The sequence below is a fragment of the Phoenix dactylifera genome, unplaced genomic scaffold (genome assembly GCF_009389715.1).
Source record: "Phoenix dactylifera cultivar Barhee BC4 unplaced genomic scaffold, palm_55x_up_171113_PBpolish2nd_filt_p 001449F, whole genome shotgun sequence".
Lineage (NCBI taxonomy): Eukaryota > Viridiplantae > Streptophyta > Magnoliopsida > Arecales > Arecaceae > Phoenix > Phoenix dactylifera.
The window spans coordinates 1-19,861 of record NW_024068767.1 but is presented as its reverse complement, the minus strand read 5'-3'; the positions used below and the strand labels follow the sequence as shown (position 1 = coordinate 19,861).

General features: G+C 40.3%; 1 protein-coding gene and 1 non-coding gene across 3 annotated transcripts; one reads left to right on the top strand and one right to left on the bottom strand.

Annotated features, from left to right (window-relative positions):
- The first annotated feature begins 1,984 nt into the window (after positions 1-1,984).
- Positions 1,985-4,772, top strand: LOC103713383 (ACT domain-containing protein ACR8-like). 2 transcript variants are annotated; one of them, XM_039122291.1, is made up of 4 exons: positions 1,985-2,311; positions 2,809-3,625; positions 3,761-3,865; positions 3,968-4,772. In XM_039122291.1, the coding sequence occupies exons 1-4, from the start codon at positions 2,259-2,261 to the stop codon at positions 4,361-4,363; spliced, it is 1,371 nt and encodes a 456-aa protein (XP_038978219.1). In that variant the 5' UTR covers positions 1,985-2,258; the 3' UTR covers positions 4,364-4,772. The 2 variants fall into 2 exon arrangements, with proteins under 2 accessions (XP_038978219.1, XP_038978220.1); XM_039122292.1 differs by having other exon boundaries at positions 1,986-2,311; positions 3,995-4,772.
- A 12,016-nt stretch (positions 4,773-16,788) lies between these two features.
- On the bottom strand, positions 16,789-16,869 carry TRNAL-AAG. Its single transcript has one exon. It is a non-coding gene; the product is annotated as a tRNA-Leu (tRNA).
- Between the last annotated feature and the right edge of the window lie 2,992 nt (positions 16,870-19,861).

Genomic DNA, 19,861 nt, shown 5'->3' with positions numbered 1-19,861 from the left:
GTTATTATTGCACGCCATGTCAGGCCAGCTAACGACAACATGGGCATCTTATGTAAGAGGACAACTCACGAGATCATAGGTACTTATGCAATATAACTAATAGAGACAATACTTTGCTAAAATTTTCTTCCTTCCATATTATTGTCTCTCTATTCCAACTTGGCATTGGAGGGTCCCTCATCGGAAACTCTTCGGCAAGCAGATTTTTTACAGACCACATTTGGAGAAAATCTACTATCTACATTTTGGTCAGTCTGTTTAGCTCGTGTCCAGCCAATCTTAGGATTATTTGAGCTGCACTCTGACCTCAGCCCAGAATCGATGACAAGAGGAGGCATATTACTTATCATAATCTAAATAATGAAAATTTTGTATCTTAAAACATTTCACCTCCTTGGTCATTCTGCAAAGGTTGCTGTGGTAAGAAAACCTTGGATCCCACCAGCCATGGGAGGATCACCTTCTCTCCAGTTGACAACCGATCAATCGTCACCATCACGTGATGTGAAACCAGAAAGCAAACGGTGCGTATCGACGTCGGACCATCATTCCGCGTTTCGCTTCCAAATCTCCTTCCTCCTCCAGCCTCACACCCATTCTTTTTCCGCCTTTTTCTCCTTTCCGCCATCCGATATGCTGACACGTCAGCAGCTTTCTTCGAAACCGATGTGGATACCCACCGCCCCACACCTCCGCTGACGTGGAGCCCATGGCGGGAAACTGGCCTTTTTCCCGCCTTCTCCTTCTTTCTTTTTACTTTTTTTCTACAAAAAAACAAACCTATAAAAGAAATACGTCACGCATCATGCCGCTCCCTCGATTCTCGCTGTCGTTCCGGCTGACCGTTTCCCTCCTCCGTCAAACGTAACGGCTACCTCCCTCCCCTCACGGAAGACCTGTCTTCCACGGGTCAAGATCACGAGGGATCACGCCAGATCGTGCGGCCCACCAGCCCATTTAATATCCGCCGATGTAAATAACCGATTTAATTCGGTCGGAGGCAAAGGAATTCTGTGTATGGTGGGGAGCGCGGCGGCAGCACATGATCTCTGACGCGGGGAGTCACGTGACATTCCCGCGCCCGACACGTGTCGCCCGAGTTTTAATGGCGGCACATGAACGGGCGCGTGCCTCCACGCATCTGCTCGCCAATCGGATTCCGACACGTCGCCCCGTACTTGCGCAAGTCCGTCGCTTCAACCATTTCTGGCACCCGATCAGATATCCGGTCCAGGGACCGGACCAGGTCCGTTTTCCCCCCAGCGAGTTGCCGCCACGTGGTGGGGCCCACCCAAAGGACTCCGGTTTTTGAGACCGCAGGCGGCGTCCAATCTAATCATTGTTTACTCTGCTTCCAAAATCCCATTAATGTTCCTTAAACTACCGCGAGTTAGTCGAATACAAGTCGGAATATTCCAAACAGCCAAACGGTAACTAGATCCGCTCTCCTATAATTACACGTGGCAGCATCCAGGGGCAGGGGTTCGTGGGCGGGTCGGAGCGGGGATAATAATTAGTAAGAAGGTTAGTTAGGGAGCTGGCGGGGAGATCGGGACGCCTGAGACCCGCAACGGCCGCAACGAAGATAAAAAAAAATGACGACAGGAACCGACACCGAGGGTGGAGGGACCATAATTCCGGCAGCCCGCTGCCACGCTTGCGGAACAAGCCATATACCGGGGCCACCCCACGCCCCATGCCACGTGGAGCCACGGGGAAGGCCGAATCCACACCCCAACCCAAATTAGTTAGAAATACGTATAATATGATGGCGGTATGGCACGGTGATCCCTCGTAGAGGAGGGTAGCTTGAGGGAGAAGGAAAGGGGGGAGTGGGAGTAGGGAAAGGAGTTGGTGTGCTGTCTACGTGGCAGGACGGAACGGGGGGGGGATAGCTGGCGCTTGGCGGTTAGGTTAGCCCGCTGCCCACGGCATGTGACGGTCGTTATGGCGTGGAGGCGTGGGTTTGAAGTTTAAATATGAAAGCCACCCCCCTTCCCCCATCCAGGGTTGCGGGCGTGGGTTGCGACCACTGGGAAACGCGTGCTTTCTACCCCCAGCAAGCAGCTACAGAACGGATATAGAGAGAGAGAGAGAGAGAGAGAGGGCGATTGGAACACTGGTTCATTTTTTTGCTGTAGCCTTGGAGATCTCGTCCCCCTTCTGTTTCGTTTATATAAGAGAGAGAGAGAGAGAGAGAGAGAGAGAGAGAGAGAGAGAGTTTAAATTAGAGGCGAGAGAAGAAGGGGGAAAAGGAGATGGAATGGCCGGCGTGTTTGGATGAGTTCCGCAGTCGGATGAATACTCCCAGGTCGGTATCGCTGCTCTCTCTCTCTCTCTCGCTCGCTCTCTGTCTTTCTCAGAGTCTGCTCTTATGGGCTCCTTCAGATCTGTTATTATTTCCGAACTGGTTTGTCTTCATTTCAGAACTATCTCTGTCTTTTAATTCATGTTTTGGAGTCCTTTTTTTTTTTATACTTAATTTGCTCTTCTTCCTCGTCTGCTAAATTTGATACTTGAAAATAATTCATTTTTAACTTCGTTTTTCGAACTGCTTCATTGTTTTCAAACTCCTCTGTTTTCTTCTCTTTGATGAATTGCTTCATTCCCACTCATAATGATATTTTTGACTGTTTCTGCGTCAAATCTCAGACTGCGTCCCACTTTCCAGTCTTCCTCCGATTTTTTTTCCACACGCCTACCGCCTATTTCGTTTACTTTCACTCCCTATGTTCTTTGCTTGTAGATCTGGAACGCTCTCTCGCTTTCTCTTTCTCTTGACTCACTCGTCCTCTTGGTTGCTTGCAGAGTCGTTATCGACAATGCCGTGTGTCCCACCGCAACGCTGGTCAAGTTGGACAGCGCCCGGAAGCACGGCGTCCTCCTTGAGGCGGTCCAGGTCCTCAGTGACCTCGACCTCTCCATCAACAAGGGCTACATCTCCTCCGACGGCCGGTGGTTCATGGACGTCTTCCACGTCACCGACCACCTCGGCCGCAAGCTCGCCGACGACTCCGTCATTTCCTACATCGAGCACTCCCTCTCCCCCTGCGCCGCTCCCCGCTCCGCCGCTACCGCCCTCGACGGCCTTACTGCCCTCGAGCTCACTGGCACCGACCGGCCCGGCCTCCTCTCCGAGGTCTTCGCCGTCCTCGCCGACCTTTGCTGCGCCGTCGTCGAGGCCAAGGTCTGGACCCACAACGGCCGGATCGCCGCCCTCATCTTCGTCCGGGACGAGGATTCCGGCACCCCGATCGACGACCCCCACCGGATCCGCCGTGTCGAGGCCCGCCTCCGCCACGTCCTCAAGGGCGACCACGACGTCCGCGGTGCCAAGACCGCCGCCGTGCCCTCGCCGTCGCTCACTCACTCCGACCGCCGCCTCCACCAACTTATGTTCGCCGACCGCGACTACGAGCGGGTCTCCTCCGCCGAGACCGCCTCATCGTCATCATCGCAGCCGTCCGTTTCGGTCCAAAACTGGATCGAGCGCGGGTACTCGATCGTCAATATCCAGTGCGGGGATCGCCCCAAGCTCCTCTTCGACATCGTGTGCACCCTCACCGACATGGACTACGTCGTGTTCCACGGCACCATTGACACCAATGCCGATCGAGCACATCAGGTAAATTCTTTGGATTCTCCCCCACTTTTAGTTTAAATTTCGACTTTATTCGGAGATTTTTGGGGTTTTTTTTTTTGGAGGGGATTCTATTCGAATCGTGGGTTAATTTTAGGATTTTCTGGTTATTTTTTCCAGGAATTTTACATCAGGCATCTAGATGGGAGCCCAATCAGTTCGGAAGCAGAGCGGCAGCGTGTGATCCAATGCTTGCAAGCTGCCATCGAGCGCAGAGCATCCGAGGTACCTTCCTCCCCATCCTTGGCAATAAATTATCCTCGATTCCCTCCCAAAAAGATAGCCCGATAGGCATCCGATTCTCTAATTCCAGCTACAAACTGACAGTTGATTCCTCTCGTGGGTGAATCTCAGGGATTGAGATTGGAGCTGCACACAGTGGACCGGCGAGGCCTTCTCGCGGACGTGACCCGGACATTCCGGGAGAACGGCCTCTCGGTGACGAGGGCCGACGTCTCGACCAAAGGCCAAATGGCGACGAACGTGTTCTACGTCACCGACGCCGCCGGCCACCCGGCCGATCCCAAGATGATCGACTCAGTGATCGAGAGGATCGGTGTCGAGAGCCTCAAGGTGAACGACGACCGGCCGCGGCCGATCTGCAAGACGAGCCCGGCCGGCCGCCACGAGGCGGCAGCTGGCGGTGGTGCTGCGCTGCTCTACCTGGGAAGCTTAGTGAAGAGGAACCTCTACAACCTGGGTCTCATCAGATCCTGTTCTTAGGAACAAGAAGACTATAAGTTAGGTTTGTCTGGTTTGGCTTTAGTTTCTACATAAGAAAAAAAGAAATATCTGATGGTTGTTGCACGGAGGAGATCAAATCAGGATCCACTGGGGATGGTGAGAATTTGGGGACCCACACACCATACATTGTTGTAAAAGAGAGAGAGAGAGAGTGTGAAGAAACTTCTAAAAGGCTGCAAGATGTATACAGAAAAACAGAGGAGGCTCGGTTGGGTGATTGGAAGCTGGCTTGGCTCGTGAGATTGGTAGGTGGTGATGGTGGAATTGATGGTGTCCGGATGGCCGACAGTGGGTCTAAATTTGTTCCTCTGCTACACTTACGTACACAGACTTTGTATGTACATAACGAATTAGTACTAGAAACGTTTGACTGGGTACATTTGCTTGCTCTCTCTCTTTACCTTTGTTTGGTTTCTAGGATTCTTTCTTCTGGTGCTTGAGACGCCAAAACGTGGCTGTCTGTACCTGGTCTCGGAAGAAGACCTCAGACTGCAGCTTTCAGACCTATCTCCACCTACTGCTAATTAAAATTTGATCAAAAGTTCTTCAGTAGGCGCAGTAGATCAACGGTGAAAATGACTGTTGTCCTTGTTTTAATGGTACAAAGATCAGGGGAGAAAGGGTCTGGAATTGGACTGTGCTGGTAGATTGCTGTATCGCATCTCTGGCGTCTGTCTGTGGTGCCTTGCTTGTGGTGGATGCATCATATTTCATGGCATGAGGAACTCCTTTGATTTGCAGAAGAAGGAAGGAAAAAAATATGATCAACAAAAAGATAGAAAAATATTTCTATTTGCTGAAGTTTTCACAGATAAAAATAACTTTTTTATGGTAATAAAATTTCTATATTTTATTAAAAAAAACTTATATGAGATATTAAAAAAATTTCAATTTTCACTAGCTAGAAATTGGGATAATTTTTTTTTCCAAAATAATACTTAAGTTTTTAGATAAAATAGAATAATTTTTTTTCTTGTTATTAAAGATATAACATGTATTTTATTTTTTTAAATTAGATTTTTAATCAAACATAAGTTATTTTGAAATTTATCATTTTTTATTGCCAATTTTTTATTATGAACTAAACATGCAAAAATTATTATTTTTAATATAATATAATTAGACATTAGCTTATATATATATATATTATTTATTTAATTATTTTTTTGAACCAAACGAATTCAAATTCAAGAATGCTCCTATTAATGGCAGCTGGGAGAACAGGTGACATAGGATACATTCAGTGCGGTAGTTGATCCGTCAACTAAAATATATAGTTAGGCAATTTATGAGGGCCAATTGTTAACCATTTATAGGAAACCGACGAATCGTACATCAATCTAACCATGAAAATTTTGCATGCACGGAGATAAGGACAGACACTGAAATTAGATAAAAATACGTAATCTTAGTTTGTCCGATAATTGCCTTGTTTAGTACGCATGATCGCAAGTAGGGTCGTATCTTTCGCGGGAAAGGATTTATCTTCTTTCACGCAAATCTATGACTAAATTGCGTAATAATTATTTTGAGATTTGTGTAGGCGGAAAGTAGTTAAAAGAGTGCGAACCCATGATTACTTATTGTACCTTGAATTTTGCTTGGACCGTTGATGTTGCTCATTAATTATGTTTGGTTACAAGTTAATGAGTATCTTAATTTCTAATTGCCGTTCTAGTTGGAATTGGATACCTGGCTAGAAGTCTTGCATCCAAATTCAGCAGATGGTTGGAAGACTTTGATAGATATTGGACAACGCCAGCTCAAGATATTTTTTACCATTGCATAGCTTTATATAGGACTACTGGAGCCCAACTGATATCAGCTAGATACCGATGATATCGGAGGAGCAAATGCTAAGTTACCATGGTTGCACAAAATGGTGGGAAAAAAAATTTGTTCTATAATCATGCTTGAATCCATTGCCCAACCATTGTTCCCCTTCTTTTTATGCCAATAACCTAATAATTCCTGAAGTATCTAGCTTGATATCTATGCTGAGGATCTTCAGAGCCAACCCTAATTTTACAAGTAGACGTTATTTATGTTGTAACAATGTGTTAAACAAATTTAGCCAAACTGCAGCAGTTAACATTTTGATGATATAGGCGAAAAAAATGTTATGCTAAAACTTTCATATTATTTAATGGATCCAAGTATTTAGAGAACGTTCAAGGTTTGTCACTAATACACATAGACCTATTAGTTGGATCTTATCAAACACAATATTCTGAGCACAATCTAGACTCATAAGCTTGTGGGCAGCTACGAATCTAAATATAGATCCATCAAATTCTTGAATCTAGGTATTAGTCTACCAAAACCCTGCTTGACTCCGACTCAACCTCACCCGTTCATATATCATATTAGCATATAGTTTTGATTTTCATAATTCCAATTTGACCCCTGACATGCTAATTTATCTTTATAATATATGGCATTGCTCGTTCTATTCACATTTCTTACAAGATTTAATTAATTATACATTAAGGCTAAATAATAATTTTGAGGCGTATGTGACGAAAGGAATTATGCTTGCCGAATAACAGTTTTTGTTGAATATCTAGATCTGTTCTTAATGCATACTTGACACAACCTAGGCTTGGATCCACCTCATACCTAATCTGGCCAACACTATCCAATCTAGTCTCTCTTGGATCCTATCTAGAATTGGACCCAATTTAATTCCTTGGTTCGGCAGGGCTTGGATGAATATGTGAACCCAAACTCCCAATATGTTGGGATTTGGATCTATTCTAGGAGCCACTTTATCCAACTTGACTTGAACCCATAGCACCAACCTTCCTCCCTTTGTCAGCTAAAAAATCCATCATCAATTTCTTAGTACCAGCAGTAAAAGGTGTCTCCATTAGGTTGCACAAATCTTAAACTCTAAATCCTCAACCCTGCTACACAAATTACAGTGATAGAAGTCATTGAAAGGCAATTTAACGAACTTCTGATTGCAGTCTTGCCACATCATACTAATAAGAACTCTTATCGCTTGTGGAAATTTTGTACTATATATTGACATATTTGGATGACTGTGTAATCTAATCGCCGAGTAAGTCTTGAAATATCCAAAAAAATTAGAATGTGTTTTGTTCATGATTAGAATCAAAATCGGCCTAGATTGGAATGGAAATCAGAATAATTATATTCTTTGATGCGTTTGCTTCGTAACTCAAATCGGAATCGAAATGAAATTTGAATATCATATGAGAGTCGGGATTGGGTTTTAGGAGATTAGGGCATTCCCATTTCCTTATGGAATCAGAATGAGAATGGGACTCCTCCAACCCATAATTACTTAGTAATATTTTTACATTCGACTAACATTCATATTCGTATATATATTCACCAAATAAAATAAATATAGATATCAATAAACTAGCATCCGATCCGATTCGATTTTAACATTAAGAGAGAGATATCAAAAGTTGACTTGCGAGGAGCTCCATGTGGGGAAGCCTATCATCGAAGTGCTTTCTTGGATGGTACCATGCCTTGCCACTGCATAAGGGTGGGATTTCGATTCTGGTTAGTATTAAACCCATGAGGAGTGGAGTATGTATAGAAGTTTATATCAATTCCGGCTTGCCATTAATGAGTGGAGCTAATTCAGTTTGTCGGAGCAAATCCATATATAATTTTATTCTTTTGCTTGCCTTCGTCATGCAATATAGCAGCATAAATGCCATGTAGCTTCACTTCCAAAAGAGAACCTTTAGAGGGGATAGAATGTGAACGGGATGCTCCATGAGGTGAAAGGTGGCGGAGACATCAAGCAGCCTGTGACATGGTTAGGATGGCGTCAAGCATCCACGTATTATATATATAAAATCTCATGCGTAGGCGAAATTCGAATCTCCATCCTTGTCGAATCTCCATTGGGAATCCGTGTGGCAGTGGATCGTGATGCCCAACTTAAAATTGCCATAGTATTTAATTTTTGTTTACTAAGAAGAAAAAAAAACTTATAAATTAAAAATTATTGTTTACACTGCATGCACTATGTGTGATTGTCTATATAGCCAATCATAGAAATTACTGTAAATTTCTATAAACCTCATTCATCAAACATGCATCTCAGGGGACCATTAGAGAAACTGGTGGCTATACGTGGCTATGTACATAGTCATGTTGGTGCACGTAGTATAGGCAATTTTTAGAGCTTGTTTAGAAAACCTAGCAAGATTGAGCTTAATGATAAAATTGAATTGGATGCTGGTGTATCTATATCTAATTTATTTTATTTGATAAATATAGATATTGATATGGATGTAAGTCGGATGCTATTTTAAACGGATATGGATACAAATCGAATATCAAAAGTATGGATATAAATATAAATATAAATCGAATAATTAAACTTTATGACCAAAGAATAAAATATATTACTAAGTAGATGATAAATCAAGTTAATAGTACGTTAATACGATTATTTATTTTCTTTAAAGTTAATGAGTAATATATAAAATTAAGTAGAATTACAAATAGAATCGGATATTTAAATACACATATGATAGTTATTTTTTAATAAATATGGATACAAATACGGATATTAGTTAGATGCACAAATTTCTATTTATAATTGGATGGATTCGGATATAAAAATAGATCATATCTGGTCCATCATAATTAAGTTGGAGGCTTAGTCAATTTTCTTTTGAAGGTCAATTCTTGTTTTGACCTAAATTCTATCTATAGATTTGTTGGACTAAAAGACAAAAAGAATTATGAAGTTTTATTTTCTCCTACAAAATTTAGGTTGGAAGTGAATTGAGTTGAAGTATAATTCATGATCAGAAAATCCAATTGCTGGATTTTCCAAACGGAGTAGAAAAGGTGGCTTGGGTGCCTTGGGGTGAGATCGTGAGAACAGCTGGCTCCCACTCAGAGAGAGCAGAGAAAAATTATTTCAGAAAAGGAGGCGACACATGGAAAGGCGAGAATATCGACGGACGATAGATCACGTGACAGTGACGCCTGACGCGGCACGTTAGGCGCTGAGAACGTGCCTTTTCCGAAACGTTTAAATAATGGTATTATAAAGTATCGGCCACAAACCCCGTTATATTATATATATATATATATATATAATAAAAGATAAAAAGTGAAAATAATTATAATATATTATTTAGCAGCCTATTATAAGATAAATAATAACTGTTATTTTTTACTTGTACTTTTTTTAAAAAATAAAGACTGCTTTTTCTGAACTTTATTTTTTTCATAACCTTGTTTCTGCAAAATAGTTGTACACTTTAAAAAAAAATTAACTTTTATTCATAAAAAAATTAAAAGAAAAACGGTAATAGTTTTTTTTTCTATTATTGTTCTATTATAATAGCTATAATAAATTTAAAATGCTATTTTTGAGGTAAATAATAATTGTTGTAATTGTTGTGACGTTGAACAACAATTTTTGCTGTTGGGGAGAGAGTCACCTACGCGAGGCGGGTTTTGGAAGCGGACTGCATTCTTCTCGAGGATGACTCGGCCGCGGTGGTTTAGTGGATTCGGGGCCAGAATCGTGATGCCGGCTTCAGACCGTTGTTATACGACATTTGTAGGCTCTTAGCTGAGTGTAGTCTGTATGAAGCCACACATGTCTTATATGGAGGCGAAGAGAGGCAAACATGTAAGACATTCATGAAAGTTTTGACTTTGTGTCTCTTAGGAGCATCACAAGATGCCTCAAGATGTAAGAATACAACGACTTTAACTCACTATGTTGCATAATAATTGATCAAATTTACACACAACATTATTGACCAATATAATGGGTATGATGGATATTATTTGGAAAAAAATAGCTAAATTGAGACAATTTGAATCTAAAATAATAACAAATATCATGGTCGATGCTAAATTGAGATTATGTGAATTTGACTAATGGTCATATATAAGTGAACCTTATCCAATAATATGGGCCAAGATCAAATTATCCACTACAACATATAATGAGCAAGAGACGCTGTTTTTGCTTTGGTTTTTGCTGTTCTTTTCTTTTCCTGCGACGTTCCACGTTATTGTTTAGCTTTGCACTACATTGCTTGAAGTCAGCGTAGAGCCACAAGCTATCCATTTAAAGTTGAACTGAAGTTTATTCTCAAGAAGTTGGACTGGATTTGCCTCAAGGTTGTTGCAAGATTTTTCACTTATATAGATGCAAATTTTTAGGGGCTTGACGGCAGTTGAATAACCCCTCAGAGAAGCAGCACGGAGGCTTTGAAACAATTTCTGACCAAATTAAACATGGCATTGCGAAACCTCATCTAGGGCCTTTGCAATTCATTAAGCTAGGTAATTGCCCCATCATTCTACATACCTAGGGATGACAAGTGATCTAATTCGGTTAGGAATTGACCGGCCTAGCCCGTTCAAGCCCGAAGGCTTTTGAATGGGCTCAGGCCAAAAATTTCAAACCTGATGGACTAGGTTGAGCCCGAAAATAGGTTTGTCCAAGCAGTGTCATCACATTTTAATCGACGCGCAGGGCGATTCGCCCGCATCGAACATTCTCCTGGCGGGGCGGAGGCTCAGTGGGGGTTGCTATGCGGGGGTGGGCTTGTCCCTTCCTCCCCCATACCTCTTCTTTTAGCACAAAAAAAAAAAATGAGGCATGCTAGGGCTTGATGATTAAAGCCTGGCCCGTGCTTGACCCGGCATGAATTTTTATATTTTTTATATTATTTGTTTGTATTTTATATATTTGCAGATTTTTTAATTAACAGTTATTATTAATATGTGAAGTTAATAGGGTAATAGATATGCTCTATATTGTTGACAATATTTGATTATTTATATTTAGCATTTTTAGAAATATAGTTAAGCCTTTTTAGTATATTTTTTTTAAAAATAAACAAAGGGTCATGAAGCCAGAGGCTTGGTCCAAATCCCGAAGTTTGAGTAAGGGCTAGACTTAGGCTTGGGAGGTAGGCTCAAAAGCCGGGCCAGGTTGGGCTTGAGTCTAAGTAAATTGTGTTAATGTTTGGGCAAAGCCTATTTTGAGTCTTTGACCCAACCTATGAATAGGTTTAGTTAAGATAAATTATATGTACAGTTACAGCTATAATATCCAAAAATTCTGGTCTTTTATGCATATTTATATACATGCATATATTCTTTCAAAAATCTGAGATTTGTATCATGAAAGCCTAAGATTTATATGGAGGGCCACACAACTTACCCTTATGAACAAACCAAATTAACTAGTCATATTATCAGCAGGAATTAGTCTATCTTGAAACTCATGCATTATAACCAAGATTGTTGTATTTATCGCTTGGTATTGATGTTTGGAAGACTGAAAAGGGCTGAAAGAATAAAACCCAGATATGTCACATTTCAGAAGCTCATGTGATTCATATATATTTGATACACCTCGAAATTGAACACAACTGACATGGAAAACCGATCAATTAGATCTCGCCATGAAGTCTTCACTTAACCGATCAAAGCCCCTCATATGGCTAGCCTAAAAGTGCGCAAAAAGTTCTTCAAATTTCAAAATCTCTCTCTAGCCTGCAACACCTTGGCTACGGCTGCGAGTGGTATCCTCAGTCGCACCAGTGAGATGCGCGAGGCGTGATGCACGAGTGAAATACCCGTGCATAATGTTCGGTTGATCCGCCCATCCGAATCCTTCGGCAACAAGCCTTGACCTTCGCCTATACAAATAAATCTTAGAGGACCCTCCAGGTAAGTGCTCTCGAGCCCTTATACGCTTTTGTGCTGTCGTTCTACTATTCTCACAACATCTTCATTGTTTTCCGTGAATCTGCCTGAATTAGGTCTCATATAGTCTTGCACTAGATAGTCTCCGGCAAGAGGACTTCTTCATCGTTATTGCTATTTCAGGTCAAATTTAGCGCTGCTGGAGTGAAGGTCCAAGCACGATCTCCTCTTCCTAGTACCACCTCAGGCACCTCGGTGCCTCAGTTGTACCAATTTTCAGTGGCAACAGTAAGTATGTCATACTTGCTAAACTATATCAAGCTGGCTCAAAGATGCTCTCGTCAAATGGCACTCCAGCTTTGCAGCGGCCACGCCGGAATACCTAGTTGACTGACTCGATTCAAAGAGCTGAAGGATCTAGGAAGGTGGGTGGTCAGAATATCTATCTAGTGTGCTGTAACCTGAAGGCCGAAGGCAGCTTTTGATACTTTCAAAGCATTCTTTCACATCCCTCCTGTAATCTTCTACTTTACGTTGGTTTTTTTCTTTAAATTACACCGCCCAACAATGACTTTAGTTCGAGAGAGGGAAAGAAAAGTGCCTGCCGAATCTTGTAGTTTCACACGTTGAAAGTAGGAAAGTTGGTGCCTCATGGTGTGGTTTCAAATTCTCTTTTCAGTAGTTGGATTTGAACAGAATCTAGCTGAGTTGGGTGTTAAAACTTTTTCTCATGCTGATTCTTCTTCTAGAAGGATAAATTACTTCTTTGTCATGAAGTAACGCATTGTCCAGGGCATGCATTCAGTTTGCTTCCATATCATTCCCAGAACTGGTTCTGATTTGTTGCTCTAGATAGATGCTATGGCTGAATCTATTAAATGTGACATCCATGGGATAAGTATTCCTGTAAAGGTTCTACAAGAATTTGTTAAATTGCAAAAGAGAAGGAAAAAGAGATTCTTTGCCGTGTTAGAAACATGGATGCATAACTTGAGTTGGGTCAAAAAAGAATTTACTTTTTATGTCTTTCTTCTCTTTCCAAATCTGCTTGATGATTTCTATAGGATTGGACTGAAAATTTTTATAGAATTTGTGGATTAGGCCATTCATTTAAGCATAGCCCTGTTTCGGCCAAACTCTATCCAGCCTAAATTCTGTGAGAAGAAAAAAAAATCTCTATAGATTTTTTTTTCTTTCTTCTTGCAGCCTAAAAGCTAGGATTTGGACCCAGTTTGAATAAGTTCTTTAGACTTCATGGTTATAAGTCGTCTGCAGTCTGGTGGAAACTTTGGTAGTAGGATTACAAACTCTTCCTCTAGTGCCATTCATTTCCACCAATTGAGCTGCTAAGGGCTTGAAAATTAGGCCGTTCAAACTGTAGATGTTGGTTGAAGGTTGCAATGTGCTTTTGAGGTAGTGAGATGGTGATCACTGTGCTTGGGTGGCGATACCTCCAATGCTGGTCATTTTTGAGATGTTGCAGGGAAGAGGAGACCGTGCTTAGACTTTTACTTTAATGCCGAATGTGACTTGAAACAACAAATATGAAAAAGTCTTCTTGCTGGAGAGTGTGTGGTGGGCAACCGTTCGATGCCTAAGTTAGACAGACTCTCTAAGAATAGTGTGGTGGTCTGACTCTCTAGGAACAGTGGAGGTGTTGTGAGAGCGACAAAGCGATATTACAAGGACGTTGGAGACTAGAGAGCCCTTGCCTAGAGGATCATCTGGGAACAGTTTATATAGGCCAGGGTTCGTGCCCGTTGCCGAGAAATTTGGGCATGTAAATCGCCATTTCTGGTAGCCCATTGCACGATTCAAAGGTCATATGCAGATGTTTAACCTCGCATCACTCTCTGTGCATCTTGCTTATGCGGTTATGGAAACTGCTCACGATCATGGCCGAAGTTTGACTAGTTGGAAAAGGAATTCGACATTTGAAGGACTCTCCGCGTGCCTCTTAGTTGGCCATGTGGCAGGCTTTGACTAATTGATCGGAGGCTTTGTGGTGAACTCTAATTGATCAGTCTGCCATATCAATTGTGGTCGTTTCTGAGGTGTATCACCTTCCACTCTACCCTTTTGTTGTCATCTCTTCCATGCTAATGATAAAGTTCTTTATAAATGATCAAGATTCTCTTCCCTTAATAAACAACCTTCCCTTATAATAACAATAAACAATCCACTATGAATCATTCTCTTCTCCTGGCCTTCCCTATTGGTGGTAGTACCGAACCCTATCCCTTGGTAGTTACTTGCGTACACTTCCCAAATAAAGATAATCTAATTGAAGACCTTTATCCCTTGTTAGAGGGTTGAAAACTATTATAAGGGGAGGGATGAAATAGATTTAACCCCTAAAATGAGGATTTTTTTTTACACTTTCTACATACCTTTTGTCAATGTTCTTGTAATCATTTTAGGGAAAAGCATATGCTGCAACCAAAAAGAATTGAGTTATCTATTGAGTAAAAGAATCTTAGTGGGATATTGAGGAATAAGCATAACTTTTCTCTAATTTTCCATCTTGCAACCAAATCAGAGCCTAAGAAGCAGGAGAAAAGACAATGTTTAGTGGGATCCCTTTTATTCCATAACATAATGCACTTTCACTTCTTCCTAATTATGATATTTGCCATTTTTTCTGGGGATTAAAATTGGCTCTAATAATTTGGATGCTAAATCATTTTGACTATTCATTACAAAATGAATATTTAGTTTTTATAAGATAATATATTAAATGGATTCTATGGAATCACAATAATAAAAGTCAAAAAGGTGCCCAGATTCTCTCGTATTAACTAAATTGCTTTACTTTTAAGAATAAAGAGAAATATAATACCCTTCAATATTGGTCACTGACTCTAAATTTTCATCCATCCTTGAGGCTTAAGCAATGTACCACTATTATCATCCAAAAAACTAAAACTTTAAAAATATATTGTAGATACACTCTTGTTCTCTTACGAGATAGAGATGGAGACACTTGGACACTCTTCACCTATCACTAATGTTAAACTTTTGAACTTGGACCATCAGTTCATGTAATTATATAAAAAGTAAGGACTCGAAGGTAGAGATAAGTGATAGGCTTTTCTATAACTTTTTCTTTTCTTTTTTTAGGGCATGAAGGGAGACTTGGAGAGGCAATGGAACAGTGGAATACGGATTTGCTCAAGGTAAAAAAAGAAGTAATATGCAATTCCAATCATCCCAATTAGTTGTTCTTTGGAAGAGGAACTCTACAGTCGAGAATTGACAACTATAGCAATTTCAAATTATTGCTTCTTTGTTTAAAATTATATAACAAATGTGTTTCAAAGGTGAAAGTCGGTCAAACTATTGAAGTCTATAATATATATTATCCATCCACTCAAAATATTAAAACTTAAAAGTAATTCATAATACATGCTAGATAAAATATTTCATTTGAGTTTTCAATTAATGAAAACTAAAGTTTGACCTCCTCGACCTTATTTGAGTTCTAGGCAGCGACCCTTAAATTGCACATTTATTTGCGTCCCTAAACTTACACATCAAATGATATGTGATTCCTTTGTCCGTCTCTATTAACTAGATGTTAACGGCTTGCATTACATGAACGCTATGTGTTAACTTAAACCTATTTTATAACTAAAATATGCTAGTAAAATTTAAATGACTTAGTGGATGGCAACCAATTTATATGAAACTTCAAGATATATAGGTTAGGAGAGATAATATAGAGACCCAAACGATAAAATAGATGCCACCAAAAAATTTAGGTCGAGCCTATTTCTATCTCTACTATTTTAATGGCAACTTTAGGGAAAACAAACCAATTTGAAAATTAGTTTCTAAGACAAAAGTTACAAATGATTGAATATCTTACTATTTATAATGAGAAAGCCTTGGAGGTTGGTTTGATGCACCTAGTCTCCGAGGCCTGAAATCAGGAAAAAAATCATACTTATTCACTCCTAAAAAAAGAGAGTGCAATTGTACTTTTTTTGAAACGAAATATGTTGCCTTTTATAGACACTTTGAATCCTAATTGAATTCTTTCTTGATATGCTATCAATAGAAAATGCTAGCAAGGCAATTGTTACTTTTTTTAGCTTTTAAATAGCCTTTTATGTTTGATTGAAAGAAAAGATGAGAAATTCTAGCACATAATATTTCGGCTCAAAATTAAGTCCAAATGCTTTTAACTACTATCATGAAAATCATTTTTTGTAAAAATGTACATAAATTTAAAATCAATTTGAAAATCTAATTTAAAATTTATATTTCATTGATAATAGAACTTTTTTATTAAACTGATTTTTTTTTCTAGATTCAAGTTGATCTAATTTGATTCATTTTTTCTTCCACATAATTTTTTGTTTTCGATCAAAAAAGGAGAAAGAAAAATGCTAAGACCCGAGGATTGAACTCAAAATTTATTTTGGATACTTTTCAACATTAGTGTAAAATGTTTTTTGAAAAGTATAATTTAGTTCTAGAGACGGACATATATATATATATATATATGATGTTAAACCTCAGGATTAAGCCCAAGATCACCCTTTGAATGCTAGCAAATAGAAATATTTCTTTTGAGGAACTATAGACTAGTTTTGTAGATAAAATTCTCCATGAAATATGTGTTGAGAATGGGTTTGAAGTATTTGAAGCTAATCTTTTAAATGTTAGCATAAAAAGACCTTCTTTAAAAATATATATTTTAATTTGAAAAATGTAACTGTTGAGAGTGGGATTTGAACCCACGCCCTTTCGGACCAGAACCTTAATCTGGCGCCTTAGACCAACTCGGCCATCTCAACGTTTGTGGCTTGTTTTCAAATTTACATTATTTAATGTATAATCTAATGCATAATCCAACTTACTACTAACATCATCAATTATAATCAAGGCCCCCAATAAATTACCAACAAAAGTTCCATAAAGTTCATGTGCAACTCGTCTAAGGCTCCGGCCCAAAGAAGGCCCACTTTAGTAAGTTTACTTTAGGCCAGCTCACTGCAGAAAAGATCTCAAAGACAAAATAGAAAGAAAAAAGATCTCTCTTAGTGAGTTCGCCTTAGGCCCCCCAAATGGATTGGGCTGCTCCTGCAATAAATTTTGGCAGGAACAAAGAAACAACATCAACTAGAACATGAAAAAGAAAAAATTCTTAATGGATGCATGAAATGCCATAACATGAAAGTAAGGCTTGGATGCACGAAACCATAGACTTTCTTAATGGAAAGTAATTCCATTGCATTCCCAATAGAACACATCAAAAGCAAGTATAGGAAAGAATGGAAAACATTTCAACAATAAGTGGCATCAGTGACTAAAAAATGAGACATTTTTATCAAGTTTAATATTATGCATCGGTTGAAAGGGTAATCACTTTGATTTACTCTTAGCGAAACAAAAAATGTCGGGGGAGTGGGATGGGTTGAGGCCGGTGTTTGGGGTGCATCTGGCTGAGTCGGTGCGACTCATTCCGGTGCCGGGGTGCGCTGGACCAAATGTCCGAGTTTGACGGTTCTCCTGTAGGACCAGGGTCAGTGTAGGGGACGCCGCCTGGGTCTTGGAGTTGGATCACGATACCGACCCAGATTGTGTTTGGGTTTGGCGGTTTGGGCTACACCTGAGACTGACCTTATTTCTTTGGAAGGTGGTTTGGAACAGACTACCCACAAGAGTTATCCTGAGTAGAAGGGGGGAAGCATACCCCCACATTGTGCTTGGTGTGGGATGATGAGACTGTCGATCCCGTGCTCTTTCGGTGTGGGTGGGCGAGGAAAACTTAGCAGTTATCCGGGTTCCCACAAGAGGTCTGGGGCGAGAGGGACTAGTTCGTGCAGGCCATCCGGCGAGAGTCTAGTAGTCCCCAGTTGCGTCATATGGCTTTCGGAGCGATCTGCATCGCCACTAGATTTGGTTGGCTAGAAATGCTCGGACCTTCGGTGAATGCAGCTTGTATCCGCAGCTTGAGGTGGAGCAGGCCGAGTACTGGCTGCGGAGTTCTTTCGAGTTATCCCGGTAGGCGGGCCTTTGATAGCTCGGAATATATGAAACTCTCATCATGCTCAGATAGCGCCACGGATGGTGTTTTTCACCTGGGAGCCCTCACCTCCGAGTTTTCTCAAGTTAACTTCGATGGATCGGTACTGGACGGAGGGTACAGAGGGGCGCAAGTTTTGTGGTTAGGGACTCGCTCTCGAGGGTGGTTGCGGTAGGCCAGTTGTCAGCCGTTGGATACCACGGTTCCTGGAGCTGATCTGTGTGCAGCTTGGGTGGGCATTCGCTTTGCTCATCGGGTATTGCAGGCCAGCTCCATCATTTTGAAGGGTGACTCAGTCACAGTGATAGGTTGGATCTAAAGGGTCCGAGTGGCCGGGATGGCGATCACCCCCTACTTCGGGACATTTGGTCGATGAGCGGGAAGGGGATGACCTTTTAGGCTAAGCACGCTTTCCGGAAGGCCAACAGTGTTGCAGATTGGGTGGCTGCTTTTATGGCCAATCACTCTAGTAGTACCCTGTGGACCCGGGAAGAGGAATTGCCCAGGGCATTTCATGATATTCTATTTTTTTTATTTTATTGGGTGTGTTTGGACTTGGATAGTCTGACTTGCCCATCTTAGCAAAAAAAAAAAAACATGTCCAATCAAAATCATGTAGCATCAAACTGAAATCATGAACTTACCAAGAAAAAAGAGCAAGACATAGAAGTAGACAAGAGTTAATGATATTGGACATTTCATGAGTCTAACATGATGGATCCATCACTAATAGCATTTAGGTATTATTTCTAATAAACATCAAGTATATAAGAAAGGAAATGAAAAAGCCACAAATATATGTAGGATGGGTAACAAAATCATGAGACCTACTTCAAATCATAGAATTCCAGTAGCAGAAGAACATTAGGATCAGTAGTGGTGTACCAAATATTAAGAGATGTGTAAATTCAATCAAGGAAATACCATAATTTCATAAAAAAGAGTTTTTTTTTGAATGATACCCTTCTAAATATCAAATTTTTGCATGAATACACTCCCAAATTGATATTTGCATGTATACCTTCGTAAAAAACTTGTTTTGCTACTCTGCCCTTTTTATCCTTATTTTTGTGTATATATATATATATATATATATATATCCATGCTATCTAACACTATTAAAAAATTTAACGGTTTTAAATTAAAATGACTAAAATATTCTTATTTTTCAGCATGTAAAGTTTAGAGTAAGACGAAATAGCTTGGATTTGGTGTTTACTTTGGAGTAGGAGATGTGAGAGTTTTAAAGGAGAGAGGAAGTGCATCTAAGACATGCAAGTCTTTGGGTATTCTCACTTGAGACAGCCTTTGGATTTGTGAGGAGGGCTCTAAACCTGGCATCTTTGAGCATGTGAGGGAAAGAGAATTTGTGGCGAGAAAGTTGAGTATCTTGGTCATGAAGAAGAGAGAATTGGGTTAGTTTCTAGCTATGAGTTTTGTTACTATTTATTAATAAAATATTATTTTCTCTCACAATTCTCTCTTCAATATTATTTTCTTCTCACAATTCTTTATTACAAATATATTATTGTATTTGGTGTTTGTTTTGGATTCTTGGCCAGTGCATTGATTTATTCCAGGCATCAAAGCTCGGTTGAAATAAAGACAAGTAGTATGCAGCTTCAATTAGATTTGTTGGGAGTGCAATTTTCAGAGCAACCATTTGAATGTTCAACATGGTTCTAGAGATTCTAGTAATTTATTGTGCATGTGTGCAAATGTGAGGAATGTGATTCAATATTCCCATGGTTGTCCACTCA

Excerpts from the sequence above, each read along its gene's own strand:
- LOC103713383 (XM_039122291.1), top strand. The coding sequence starts at position 2,259 with ATGGAATGGCCGGCGTGTTTGGATGAGTTCCGCAGTCGGATGAATACT. Across the intron at positions 2,312-2,808 it reads AGTCGGATGAATACTCCCAG|AGTCGTTATCGACAATGCCG; the intron begins GTCGGTATCGCT and ends GGTTGCTTGCAG. Across the intron at positions 3,626-3,760 it reads ATGCCGATCGAGCACATCAG|GAATTTTACATCAGGCATCT; the intron begins GTAAATTCTTTG and ends TATTTTTTCCAG.